This window comes from Rhamphochromis sp. 'chilingali' (genome assembly GCF_963969265.1).
Source record: "Rhamphochromis sp. 'chilingali' genome assembly, chromosome: 18".
In the NCBI taxonomy this organism is placed as follows: Eukaryota; Metazoa; Chordata; class Actinopteri; order Cichliformes; family Cichlidae; genus Rhamphochromis; species Rhamphochromis sp. 'chilingali'.
In genome coordinates, this window is record NC_137945.1 from 1,385,001 (window position 1) to 1,398,624 (window position 13,624).

General features: G+C 49.0%; 1 protein-coding gene across 1 annotated transcript in view; it reads right to left on the reverse strand.

Annotated features, from left to right (window-relative positions):
- Positions 1 to 8,323, reverse strand: part of LOC308386182 (tomoregulin-1-like) — a 16,929-nt gene extending 8,606 nt beyond the window's left edge. The window contains exons 1-6 of the mRNA XM_080865538.1: positions 7,651 to 8,323; positions 2,884 to 2,993; positions 2,367 to 2,496; positions 1,027 to 1,053; positions 842 to 932; positions 605 to 753 (exon numbers count right to left, since the gene is read on the reverse strand). Coding sequence (XP_080721664.1) covers positions 605 to 753; positions 842 to 932; positions 1,027 to 1,053; positions 2,367 to 2,496; positions 2,884 to 2,993; positions 7,651 to 7,777 — 634 coding nt within the window. The 5' untranslated portion in view covers positions 7,778 to 8,323. The remainder of the gene's footprint in view (positions 1 to 604; positions 754 to 841; positions 933 to 1,026; positions 1,054 to 2,366; positions 2,497 to 2,883; positions 2,994 to 7,650) is intronic.
- Positions 8,324 to 13,624: the final 5,301 nt, after the last annotated feature.

The window sequence follows — 13,624 nt, forward strand, 5'->3', positions numbered from 1 at the left end:
GAGGAGGTGGAGGAGGAGGAGGAGCAGGAGGAGGAGGTGGAGGAGGAGGTGGAGGTGGAGGAGGAGGAGCAGGAGGAGGTGGAGGAGGAGGAGCAGGAGGAGGTGGAGGAGCAGGAGGTGGAGGTGGAGGAGGAGGAGCAGGAGGAGGTGGAGGAGGAGGAGGTGGAGGTGGAGGAGGAGGAGCAGGAGGAGGTGGAGGAGGAGGAGCAGGAGGAGGAGCAGGAGGAGGTGGAGGAGGAGGAGCAGGAGGAGGTGGAGGAGGACAGAACAAAGAAGAGAAAATGTGGAGCAGGAGGTCGTGGCATTAAAATGAGACCAGCTGTTTGTTCAGCCAGCCGCGATAATCAGTGTGTGTGTGTGTGTGTGTGTGTGTGTGTGTGTGTGTGTGTGTGTGTGTGTGTGTGTGTGTGTGTGTGTGTGTTGAGATCATCATTCAAAATAAATGAACTGAGACATTTTCCCTCCTGACTCTCATCTTCCTCCTCCTCTTCCTCCCGTAGCTCCACCCCCCTCCTCCATATTTCCTCCTCTCTCTCCTGCTGTGAGTAGATGATGATGATGATGAAGGTGATGGATGAAGGAGTGTTTGCTGTGATGCTGTTACCATGGCAGCGTCCGACGTGCTTGATGTCGATCTTGAGCTGTTTGAGGCAGGACACCTCCCGGACGTGGCAGGGCGTGTCGTAGGTGACGCCGTCGCTGCCACACACCGGGTTGTCGTTGTGGCCGTTGCACACGATGTTACACATGCAGCTGGATACACACACACACACATGCTCGTTCAGGCTCACTCCTAACACTGAGTGTGTGTGTGTGTGTGTGTGTGTGTGTGCGTGCTCACATCATATCCTCAGAGTCTTCATCACACTCGGCTCCAAACTTGCAGTTCCCACATTTGGAGGTCTTTTTCCCGCGGCCGGAGCCTTCGTCGTCTGCAGACACACAAACGCCGCTCAGCTCGTCTGCTTCAACTCAGAGACTTAAAAACACTCAGAAACAAACCAGAGCAAACATGAAGCTGTTTACCTCCATCTCCAGATCCTGATCCAGCATCTGAGACACACACACAGACACACACACACACACACACACACACACACACACACACACACACACACACACACACACACACACACACGTTCTGAGGTTAGTGTCACTGGCTACAGGAAGTTAACTTTAACCTGCTGCTGCAGAGGTGTCATAACAGGCTCTGTGTGTGTGTCCATACTTCTGGACTCATTGAGTAGCTTTGCATGATTAACAGTTCAAAATAATCCTTCTTTATGAAGACGAGCATCACACAGATGGCTGCCAATCAGTGCTCAGTAACATCCAATTAAAATCCTTGAATTTCACCAAACCTGGAGCTCCGCCTTCCTGGATGCTCTGTTACTACGGTAACCTCACAGCAGCCATATTATTGGTCACATGATGTTATTAAAAGTGCTCTAAAGGGCTCCAACAGCACAAACACGGTCATGGTGTGTCACCATGCATCTGTCAGTCAAAGAGGCCACGCCCCTAAGAAAGCTAACATTAAGCCTTTAAACATTTTAACATGGAAGTCTATTGGAGCTGACTCACTGCTGCCTCTGCCCTGAAAGAAAGACGCTTTAATCACAGCAGTCACACATGTGTCCACTGCACCATCTGGGACTCTTCTTGTTTCGTAATAACACAAACACTAAATCCTGCTTCTCTGTGCTGTTGTGTAGCAGTGTGTACACCTGAGACTGTCACCTGTCTGTCTGTCCTGCACTCTCTCTCTGTTTCTTTCTCTCTGATTGTGGAATAAAAGTATGAACATGTGTTTATAAGTTACACTTGTGTTTGAATCCTGCAGCTTATCACACATTTGATTTCCATGTGTGACGACTGCAAGTGTCCAGAGTGAGGACAGACTGAGGGACCCACTGCTGCACATCATCTGTGAGGCTTTGCAGCCCTGATGACCCACCAGGACAAACTCAGCAGTGTGTGAGGAAGAGGAGGAGGAAGAGCCAGCAGCAGCTGACAGATGGAGAGAATAGACAGACTGTTCCCTGTTTGTGAAGGACTGCTAGGAAAGTTTAACATAACTGTCTGTGCTGAATCAGTCTTATTAGGTAATGTTCAAATAATGTGATCATCCCAGTGTTTCCAGTGTGGGAGAAAGTACTCAGAGTACTCAGGGCCTTCAAGTTACACACCATGAAAGGCAGCAACAAGTTTAATGTTTTTTTATCAGATTACAGGACTTTGATTTAGACTCTGGGGTTACCTGTGACTGTGTCCACCTGTTCACACATTAATCACAGCGAGCGTCTGAAACCTGAAGTCTGCTTATTATAAGAAGCAGTGAAAGGCTAAAGAAGAGGGTGAGTTACCGTGGTAACAGGGCCCCTCTGACACGATGTTGATGGCTCTTTGTTTCTTGCACGCCGCTCTCCTCAGGAAACACTCGTTCTGGTACGTGTCTCCGTTGGAGCCGCACACGGGGACGTACTTCTTATTGCACTGAAACACAAAGTAACTTTATCACAGCACTCAGACACACACAGGGCTCTGAGGGAGCCTGAAGGTAACACCTCATTCACGATGCAGGCAGGCTCGCTGCTGATTGGTCAGTGCGCTCCGGTCTAACCAAATTCAAAAATCTGTGCACAATGCCAAAGACAGCACAGTTAGCATGTGTAAACAATGTGCACCCTGCTGTGTGACCAGCTCACAATGATCACGTTTCAGAAGCTTTAATCACATCTGTAACAGCAGCTGTAACACACACATAAAAAAAGCTGTGATTGGTTTCATTCAGCAAGCATTTAATAGCACTGTGGAGACTACACCTGAGCACTGCAGCCTGTAGGGGGCGCCAAGGTGCAGAAGTGAGTGTGTGTAACTCACGTGGAACTGACAGACACACTTGATGTCGGCGCCATTCTCGCGGCAGGTTCCTCCAAAGCGACACGTCCCGGTGTCGCACACGCGCAGGTCGCTTTTCTTCTCTGACAAATCTGGAAAAAACACAAAGCGGATCATTCTTACATCACAGCTATCGTCCAGCGATTTCAACTAAACAAAACTTTGCATGAAATAAAAGTGGTCAGTCTGCGGGATAAACCGAGTCCTGGTTCAGCTCTGAGCTCTGTCCTGCTGACAGGTCTGAGCTTCAGCTGATGCATGGCTGGTGTACAGAGGAGCTCACGGTCCACTCAGATCATCAGTGATGATGATCACTTAATCACCTACAGTGAACAGAATTCAAACAGGAACAGGCTCAGGTGCTGCTACAGCTGATTGAACAGGTGCCACCAAAGGTCAGGCTGGTGTGAGTCCCCTCCCTCACTCTGTGTCTCTACTGTGCTCACATGAAGGCTGACGATGCCAAAAATAAAAGGACGAGCGTCTGTCTGTGATGGGGGCGTGTTTGTGAGCGCACACTTTAAACTCCGCACACAGCTGTAAAGCTTTAAACATGTTAGATTAAAGGTATCAGACTGAGCAGCACAGGATCCCTCCTCTGAGGAGCACCACCCCCCGTGCCCCCAACCACCACCAACCACCCCCACCAGCTGTGGAGATATTTCAGTTTGTGGCTAAAACACACACACACACACACACACACACACACAGAGTGGGAAACTCTGATAAAACAATACAGCTCCACTGACAAACACACACACTATTATCCAGGGTAGTAATTTCCTGATGGCAGCTGATTGGTCGGCAGCCCGCAGGCTGGCCAATTAGAGCTTGTAATTACAGAGGCCGTGACCTCAGCTCCCCTGTAATTAGTAAATACCACAGTGTGCTGAGGCAGCCACATCAACCTGCTGACACACACACACAGCGCATCCTGGGAGAACACACTGTTTTTGTTATTGTGCATGTGTGCGTGTGTGTGTGTGTGTGTGTGTGTGTGTGTGTGTGTGTCTGTCTGTGTGTGTGTGTGTGCGTGTGTGTGTGTGTGTGTGTGTGTGTGTCTGTGCGTGTGTGTGTGTGTGTGTGTGTGTGTGTGTGTGTGTCTGTGCGTGTGTGTGTGTGTGTGTGTGTGTGTGTGTGTGTGTGTGTGTGTGTCTGTGCGTGTGTGTGTGTGTGTGTGTGTGTGTGTCTGTGCGTGTGTGTGTGTGTGTGTCTGTCTGTGCGTGTGTGTGTGTGTGTGTGTGTGTGTGTGTGTGTGTGTCTGTGCGTGTGTGTGTGTGTGTGTGTGTGTGTGTGTGTGTGTGTGTGTGTCTGTGCGTGTGTGTGTGTGTGTGTGTGTGTGTGTGTGTGTGTGTGTGTGTCTGTCTGTGCGTGTGTGTGTGTGTGTTGTTAAAATGACTGTCTGAGAGCCAGAGTTACGTTGCAGTAAACTCTGCAGTCTCTCTGAGTTCAGCAGCAGCTCCATCATAGTTTACTGGTTTTTCTTCCTTTACTGGTCTCACGCTGAGTGGAGCCACATCATTGGTCCACTCTTTAAGACGTGAACTCAGAACAAGCGTGCGCTAACAGGAACTAGCAGTCAGATCTGGGTCCTGCCCGAAGCCTCAGCGTCTTCAACGCTGCCATCTTGGTGATTTTCAAACGGGACTTGAAGAGGGGCGGAGCTGACTGTGGAAACAATGATCTCATTGGCTAACAACATGGCAATGAGTGCAGCATCTATAATCTGTCGTTCTAACACTAAGAAGAAACGGCCATCCATGGAGCTGCCACAGGCACAGACAGGTACACGGGCCTGTGTTAATGAACGGGCGTGACATCATTTTATCTTCTGGCAGCTGATTGGTCCCTTAGACTGAAGCCAGGGTCCTTCATCAGGTGATCAAACAGTCAAACACACGCACACACATACACGCGCATCAGTTGCATCATCAAGTGTCGGCAGCTTGTTTATGGAGTCGGTGTCTGCAGGGACCAGTCGGGAGGCTCTGTGGGAGTCACAGCGGGTAACCCCGCCCCCACGGACGACAACCTGCACACAGGTGTTAGTGGAAGGAGAGTGTGAGGAGAACGACAGCAGCAGGAGCAGAGAGGGCCGTCTGCACGTTTCTGCTGGAAACAAAGCTCAGCGTGCAGCAAACATGTGCTCAGTGTTGCCTCTTTGCTCTACGATTCTATAACAGAATGAAACAATAGCGCCAGATAGAAATAAGGAAAAAACACTCATTTTATTTCTATTAGATCTGAAAATGTTGCAGGGATGCAAGTAGGGATTAAAACCGCAGGATGAATGGTTACCGGTGCTGGAAATGCAGGCGCTTGATGCAGTGTTTTGATTTTGCTGCCACTCGTACCCACAATGCAATGCGCGTAAGTCACGTGGTTTGTCGATCTCTATTAACACTAACTAACTTCAATCCAAATCAGCTGTTAGTTTAAAGTCACCACATGCAGCCGCAGATGATGGTGTTTGTATGCCGTGTTGTGTTTGCTGCATTTTTAACGTGCTGTTGTGCAGCTGCTAACTCGGTCAGGTCCCTGTTGTACGAGCTTTGATGTCAGCGGGACTAAAATGAGCATCAATCATTCATAAAGTCACATGTTTGTAAGGAAAGACCTTCAGACCTCTGTGAGGAACAGCAGGTGGGGGGACGGACTCGAGCCTCCAGGTGAGCTTCAGTTTGTGCTTCAGCTCGTAAACAGGAACCATTAAAGAGTCGCGCTGACTTCCACAGAGGTGCAGGTTGGTGTTAGGACGCCTCCAGCCGTCAGTTTGATGTTCGTCATCACAGAGTTTGTCCTGACCGAGTGAGACGCAGCGCTGCGGGAGCTGAGGACAGACTAACCCTCAGCCTGTCGCTGGCTTCATCGTCTCCACACCAACAGCAGTAAAACACACCTCACTTACTTCAAAGGAAACAGTCTCCTATAACTCTGAGGTGAAGCCGGCGTCTCCAGGACAACCGCTAAAGGTCGACCTGTGGCCTGATCACGGGTTAAACCGCCCTCCACCCTCCGTCCCCGCCTCACTGCTCTCGTTGACTTCCTGCTGTCGGAGCGAGTCAGGAGCTCATAAAAGACGAGCTGAGGCGGGGTGGTGCGACGTGCCGGGAGAACATCAGTGACGGCGCTCAGGTTTAAAAAAAACCTTCAGAGCTTCTAAAAGTAGAACTCAGAGATTTTTGATTCTTTAGATCCTAAAAAAGTTCAGAGACTTATTTCAGCTCCAGGTTTCTACTTTTAGAGGAGAAAAGTTCAAAATGAGTTCGTGTCTGCACACAAACACCAGCTCACTGATCTGATCAAACATGTTTTAGATGGGAGGAACACATAGGGACTATTTTCAGCGGCGGATTAATCCACTATATGTCCATCACCCGTCCATCATCATCCACCCTCTGCTTATCTGAAGTCACGGTGGCACAGCTGGACAGCAGAGCCTTGAAGTCTCAGCAGGTTCTGGATCGACCCTGGGATCTCCTCCTAGTTTGGGGTGCCCAGAACACCTCCAAAAGGAGGCACGCAGGAGGCGTTGTATTCAGATCAACATAAACTAGAAGTTCCCTCCAGATGTGCGAGCTGCTCCTCCTCCTCCAGGTGAGGGCTCATCTCAGTATCACCTGCTGCTGCTGCACCAAACCACCGCTCCACCTGCTGCTGCACCGTTTTCCAGCTGTTACAGTGTTGCTGTAGCCAGCTGTTACAGCAACACTGCATCTCGTGAATGAGCTGATGAATCGTTTACTCTGTGATGATCTTTCAAAACTGCTGGTGATGCCCTCAAATGTCAAACACACAAAAGCAGCGATGTTTTCCCACTGAGTGAAGGATCTGCACTGTAACTCACACAGAACTGAAATGTGTGCGAAATCAAGAAAATGCAGAAAAACACCCTGAAACTTCCACAGCACTCCATCCTCACTTCCTCGGAAGCGTTTTACGAGCCACAGCTCGTTATCGTTCGTCAGGAGACGAATCAGCTGCTCGTTTCTCACGTTGACATGAACCTCCTGCACCTCCTGACAGCACTGCAAACAACAAGGAGGTCAGCAGGTCTGACCACGGTCCATCCACCTCACGACTCCAGGACCGGACCTGCCTCAGTCTCGCCTTCACTGAGTCCACCACAGGACCGGTGTTGGTCTCTTCAGCTAAATTATCCAATCATAACACCTGTGTGACGGGTTAATGTTTACATTTGCATTATTAGGGGCGTGGCCACGCTGACAGGTGTGAGCACAACAGCCTCTGTCAGCGTCAGCTGGTGATGGCTGATAAGTTAAACCAGAGTTCACAAACCAACCACGGTGGTTTGTCCATCTTCTATTTACAGTCTGTGGCCTACCCGCTGTCTGGAGGCCAGATTTGACGATCTGCTGAGAAACGCGGACGGAGCAGCTACACAACCCAGCTCCATCACTGAGCCTCGCCCTGCTCCACCCTGTAATTAACCCTGAAATAGAACCTGGTTAAAGTGAGGAGTGGTCACACACACACACACACACACACACACACACACACACACACACACACACACACACACACACACACACACACACAGGAGAGCAACATGGCTGCAGCTTCAGCAGGTGAAACATCTGTTCAGCATCATTACATCACAGCTCAGGTGTACTACAGGTACTGACACACCGACGGAAACACAAATACGAGAAAGGCTGGGTCGCACTGCTCCGACCTCTGACCCTCCACAGAGCCCTTCAAGTGTAAGCAGGCTGTGAGCGAGCTCACCTGGGCAGTCTTCGGCCCTCCCGGGGCCGCAGTCCACACCGCTGCGGTGGAACGAGCTCCGGACGGCGGGGAGAACCAGCAGCACCAGCAGGCAGCAGAAGCAGGAGACCCGGAGCTCTGAAGCCATGATGGAGGACGGAGGGGGGATAACGGGGGAGGCTGGTGTGCGCGCAGGGAGGTGGATGAACACAAAGAGACACAAACTGGAGTAAAAGAATCTGTCGTGTTTTTCTGGGTCCTCCTTCACTAAGTCCTCACAGCACAAATCCACGCAGCGGGTTCTGATCCACGCACAGCTCACAGATTCCGTCCATGTGCTCCTCACCTCGGCTCTCAGAAATACGGAGCAGGGCTGCAGCTCGATCCCGGGATAACAAAGCCGAGCAGGACCTGGGGCTTCACAGCCGACCCCCACACCTCCTCCACCCCTACAGCCCGGACTCTGCCTCCATCCCCCAGCCCCGCTGCCTCGCACTCAAACCGGCGGGGAGAGCCGCGGACACACGAATCCAGGTAGAAGTGCCAGCGGCCTCTGAGCAGCATCCAGGCCGGGGCGCAGAGAGGGTGGAGCGTGGACGGATGAGGGTGGTTCGGCGGCTCGATCGGTCGCGACTTTTTTTGTCCTCCTGGTCTTTCTCCACGGAATCACACATTAACAAAGGCCTGCGTCACGTGACCTGCAGGAGACCACTCCCACTCACTCACTCCCTCACACACACACACACACACACACACACACACACACACACACACACACACACACACACACACAGAGGTATCCCTGCATGCTTTGCAGCTGACCTAATCTCACCGACAATAATAATAATAATAATAATAATAATAATAATAATAATAATAATAATAATAATAATAACTGCGTCACAGCCGCTTTATGACTGAGTGGAAGTGTCTTCATGTCCGCAGATACCCCCTCCCACCCCCACCATAAATCACAGCATTGAGCGCGTTCACATGCTGACCTGATGGTGGCGCTGCACATTATAGGGGAGATCAACCCACAGCAGCAGCTTCCTCAGGTGTGTGAGGGCAGAGATTGCTCGGTAGGTGACGTCTTTTCCCCATGATCGGAAGGTCGGGGGTTCAAATCCACCGAACGGTTCCTCTGAGGTGCCCTTGAGCAAGGTACGGTCCGTATACAGAATCAGGTGAGCACAGGGGTGTCCAACATATGGCCCAGGGGCCAGAATCGGCCCAGCAGACGCACTTTTACCTGTATTTTTATCAACTTTACAGCTCGTCCTGCTGATGAAGACCCCCACAGGCTTCCATAGTAAAAGTAACAGAAGTTCCTTCTTTTTAACGTGTCCACAGTAAAATAAATAAACAAATAAACAAATGTTTATTCACCAAAACATTCTCTCTAAAGTGCCAACAAAGTGTTTCTGTAATTTTGTGTTTATTTTTTAGAGCAGTGCTGACGCAGTAACACATACAGCTGAGCTGCCCTCCTTCCACTGGGATATCGCAGGGACTGAACCTGAGCTCGTTTCCACTGACAGAAAGGGTCCAGATCAAAGTTACAGGGCTAAAAAACACATTTAAGCTTGGATCAAAACTACGAACAAATCTGTTTATGCCTCGTCTGAGAGTCCCAGCCTAAGGACCGAGTCTCTGCCCGAGCAGCAGGTTCAAATCTGTGAGGCAGAGGAGCAGAAACAGCATCAGCACTCTGCATGTGTGATCTGTTTCTGATAAATCACTGCAGGAAACTCCAAAAAATGCATTCTGGGTAAACATTCAAGGCTCATGCCAGCAGGTGGGACATGATGACTACCTTTGACTTCCAGCTGAGTGTCCTTCTTCCAAAATCATTTTGTGGCTGTTAGCTTTGAAATGTGGAACAGCAGCGTGTGTTCTTTGCTACAGACTGGGAGCTTTGATTAAAAACTTCTGGTTCTGAAGGAGTTCCTGTAAATGTTTGAAGGATCAGAGCTTCAGCCTGTGACTGAAGTTTAGAGAGAAACTTACAGCAGCTGAATGATCTTCTTCAGAGGTAACGATGCTGGAAAAGTGAATGAACAGAACCACCTCTGTGTCCTCTCAGGTTCCCTAACTCTGAATATTGACTGCAGGGCTCATGATCATGGTGTAACCTTTACAACAGCAGGGGGCGCTGCCGCCTGCAGAACGAGCCAGACCTGCTCCTTCAGACATAAATAATGATCCTGTTTAAAACGACAGAGGGTCAAACCGAAGGCTTTACTTTGACTGAAGGAGGCTGTAAGTGACTGACGTTTATTTATAAAGCACATTTAAGAGACTAGTGTAGATCAAAGTGCTTCACAATAAAACCGCAGTGCGGGCGGAACAAAGAACAAGTTCTACTTAAAATTGCATTTACACGGTGTCGTGCAGGCCGAATGAAAGTCCACGTGAAGCATCGTTTTAAAGAGGAAACAACGTCTGCGAGAACAAAGTCGGATTTTCACTTTTTTGTTTATTTAACATGTGACTTAAAATCGTATTATTATTTATTATGAACATTTTTGCCTACGACTGATGTAAAAACTCTAAAAATAGTAATAAGTAAGTAATAATAGCTCCTATTATTATTATCAGCAGTAGTAGTGTGACAGATCCACTGGTGTACACAGCTTCAGTGTGTCACTGTGGATGGTGGAGGACTGTGGGCTCAGCCTGCTCCTGTGAGACTGAATGAAGTGTTTCTACTGTTTCTACTGTTTCTATAATCTGGCTCTCTCTCACAGCGCTCGGTGGCTGCACAGCTGCAGATGTTCTGCTGTCGTCGGGCTCTTGGTCAGAGCCAGCAGCCCTGCACGGCCTCGCTTTGTGGGCAGTTTGTCTTATTGTGCGTGATGAGGAACACGCAGGTCTTTAGAAATGATTCGTGCAGCACCATAAATCTTCTTCTGAGGTGTGAAAGCTGTGGTCAGTGCAGCTTCACCCCAGCCGAACCTTCCTGACGAGAGCAGACTGGAGCTAACCCACGGGCCCCTCCTCACACGGGACTCTGCAGGGCTTAAAACGGGGCGTCATCTCCAGAGACACCTTGTGTTCAGAGCCTGTGCCGAGAACACGCTGGAACATCAGTAAAGTGAACGAGACGCTGGCAGCACTGACCCGAGACGCTCCTCAGTAGGCAGGCTGGGAGTGTGAGCGTTAGACGGAGGCTCGCAGACACACACGGACTGATCTTCAGCTCATTAACATGACAAAGTGCAGCTTTTCTCCGAGTGTGAGCTCGGCGTTTAGCCCGAGGACACATGCTTTCACACGCTGTACAGAGTACATTTAATCCTCCTCCTCAGGTCGGCATGTTTTCTCTAAGCCATCTGGGCTCATTAGTTTACCCTCCATGCTCCTCCTCCATTCCCAGCCTCCTCTCCGCTTCCTGTGTTTCCCTTCCTCCTCCTATTCCTCCTTCCCTTCCTCCCTTAGTGATTTGAAGTTAAACTCTCTTTGAAGAGAAACTAACAGAGTGATGCTGTGCCCTTTGACCCTGCGTAAACATTCATTCATCATATAATTATTTCATCCTTCATACATGAGCATGTACCGAAACAAGCAAAGGTAAAGCTGGGGTGAGGAGAACGCTCCAAAAAGACCACGGAGTGCCACTCCTGAAACTGAGGCTACACAGACTCACAAAACTGGACAAGAGAAGGTGGAAAAAGCTCTCAGCTTAGTGAGGATCCATCCTGCCAGTATCAGTGTCCACGCTGCTGCTGGTGTGATGCTGTGGGAAGATTTTCTGAGCACACTTTGGGCTTCATCATCATTGAACTCCACAGCTTACCTCCGTGTTACTACTGCAGGATAACACTGAGGCAGTTCACTCCACAGTCACAGGTCTCAGTCCAACGGCAGCTTTGGGACCGAACGTGAGATTCTCATCATGGATGCTGTGTGATGATGTCATCCTGTCAACATGGAGCGCTGAGAAATGTTTCCAGCACCAGTACCAGCGTACCTAATAAAGTAGCTGTGAGTGTATACAGATATTCATCTGGTGGCCAGAAGTGAAAACACAAACCCTGAATGACTGAAGGAGTCGCGGGAGGCGCACTTTGATTACATCACTGATGTGGACGGGTCACACCTGTAGATAAAAGATGAAGTCTGCGTTTTACAGCCTCAGCGTTTCGTCTGCAGGAGAGAAAAGAAGCTGGAGTATCAGTTAATGCTAGCTCGGTTATCTGCACAGATACAGCAGCGCCACACAGATACACAGAATATAATCAGTGCTCAGGACGTCCAATCAGAATCCTCAAATGTACTCTAGGATTTTCTGTTATTAACCACTGACAAGGTCATAGGACACGCCCCTAATCATGAATTGAAACAGGTGAGCTCCTGTACAGTTTATGGATCAGGCTGTGACCATCTGTGAGAGCTGACTGACCTCACAGCCTGTGATTCTGTGTTATTCTGGTATTCAGTTACAGATGTGCGGCAGGACGGTTCAGTTGGCTGCAGATGTTTTAGTTATCTGATCAAACTGGGTTTAACTTTGGTTCCCAGTAACCTGCTGACGGTTTAGCTGCAGTCAGATCAGTCAAAGCTTGTCTGGTAAACAGTTCTTATAAAACGAATGCTTGAATGCTTAATGTGACAGCCTCCTGCTTTTACCTCGCCGCCCTCCCTCATCCATTATTTTCCGCTGAAAGCTCTCAGTCGATTAACCTGATTGCACCTGCAAACAGAGGCCACGGCAAAAAGGAAAAAACTCGTCATCTTTAATCATGTTTGAACCGCCCGAGAGCAGCGAGCAGCAAAACAAGCGAGGCAGCCGGGATTCAAGGAAAAAGGGGGAGGAGCCTTTGTTACAGCACATATGTGTATATATGCAATCAGCTGTGAGGGGACCAGGACACACCTCACTCCAGGCACCTGTGCAGGTGCTATATATACATGTATGTATACATTTCAGAGCTGTGGAGGCGTCTGCAGTCAGTGAGGACATAGATGGGTGTTCCAGGAGTTCTGGTGTAGCAGTAACATGTTTAGTAGTTTCCCTGCAGATCCACACACCCTTGTGTTGTTTTTGTGTTTTGTGTGATTTCTTTTGTGAGTTTATTCTTTCCCCTCTATTTAATCCACCCTGAGAGTGAGCCAGTACAGGCCCATGGGTGGGGTGTTGCCCTGGGCTGCACTCTGTTGTTGTTTGGGTCCCTGGGCCTGTGCATGGACCTGTTGCTGTCACCGGATGTTGTATTGCTCATCAATACCTGATGAATCTATATGAAATAAAGATCTGTTTCTTCACCCTGACTGAACATGGACTCTGTTATTTGCACCCCGTCGTGGGTCTTATTATGTCCACATGCAGACTCGGTTTCTTTACAGCGGAAAGCTGTTGAACTCATATTTGAGAAACTCGCCTCCACAATGTTTTCTTACAGGCTAACATATCACAGATTTCACCAACAGGTCAAATATTATTGGAAGAAGCTCTTTAGTTACATCATATGCATCATGAAAGGTTATCGTGGCAGCTCAAATCCTCTCTCTGCTGTTTGAAGGATGTGTTAGTGTTACTGTCTTTGAATGATGAACTGAGCGCCGCTGTCAGCTAATGTAATAGCTTACAATAGAAGACTGCACACAATCAGACACCCCACCAAAAGAAATTATCGCAATACTTGACTCACTACAGGATATTACTGTGTTTTGCCAATGCAGAAGTATTGCATGTGTTGCAGTTTATTACATTTTGTCAGCATGTCCAGCACTGGGCTCAGCTAATGCCGTCTCAGGATGTATGAGATGAGCCTTCTTGCTTTTTATTTGTTTAAAAATAAAATATGGATATTTGGTGTCACCGTGTCAGTGTCTCCATCCCAACACAAATAGAACTGGTTCAGTAAAGGACCCTGATAATGCATTGCTTTAAATGTAGAGACTCTTGAGGGATGGCTGTTATGAGGAAAGGCAGCCCAGAAACTTTGCCAGCAGCTCAGGTCCTCTCAGCAGTGTTAGCTAATTCTCTTGT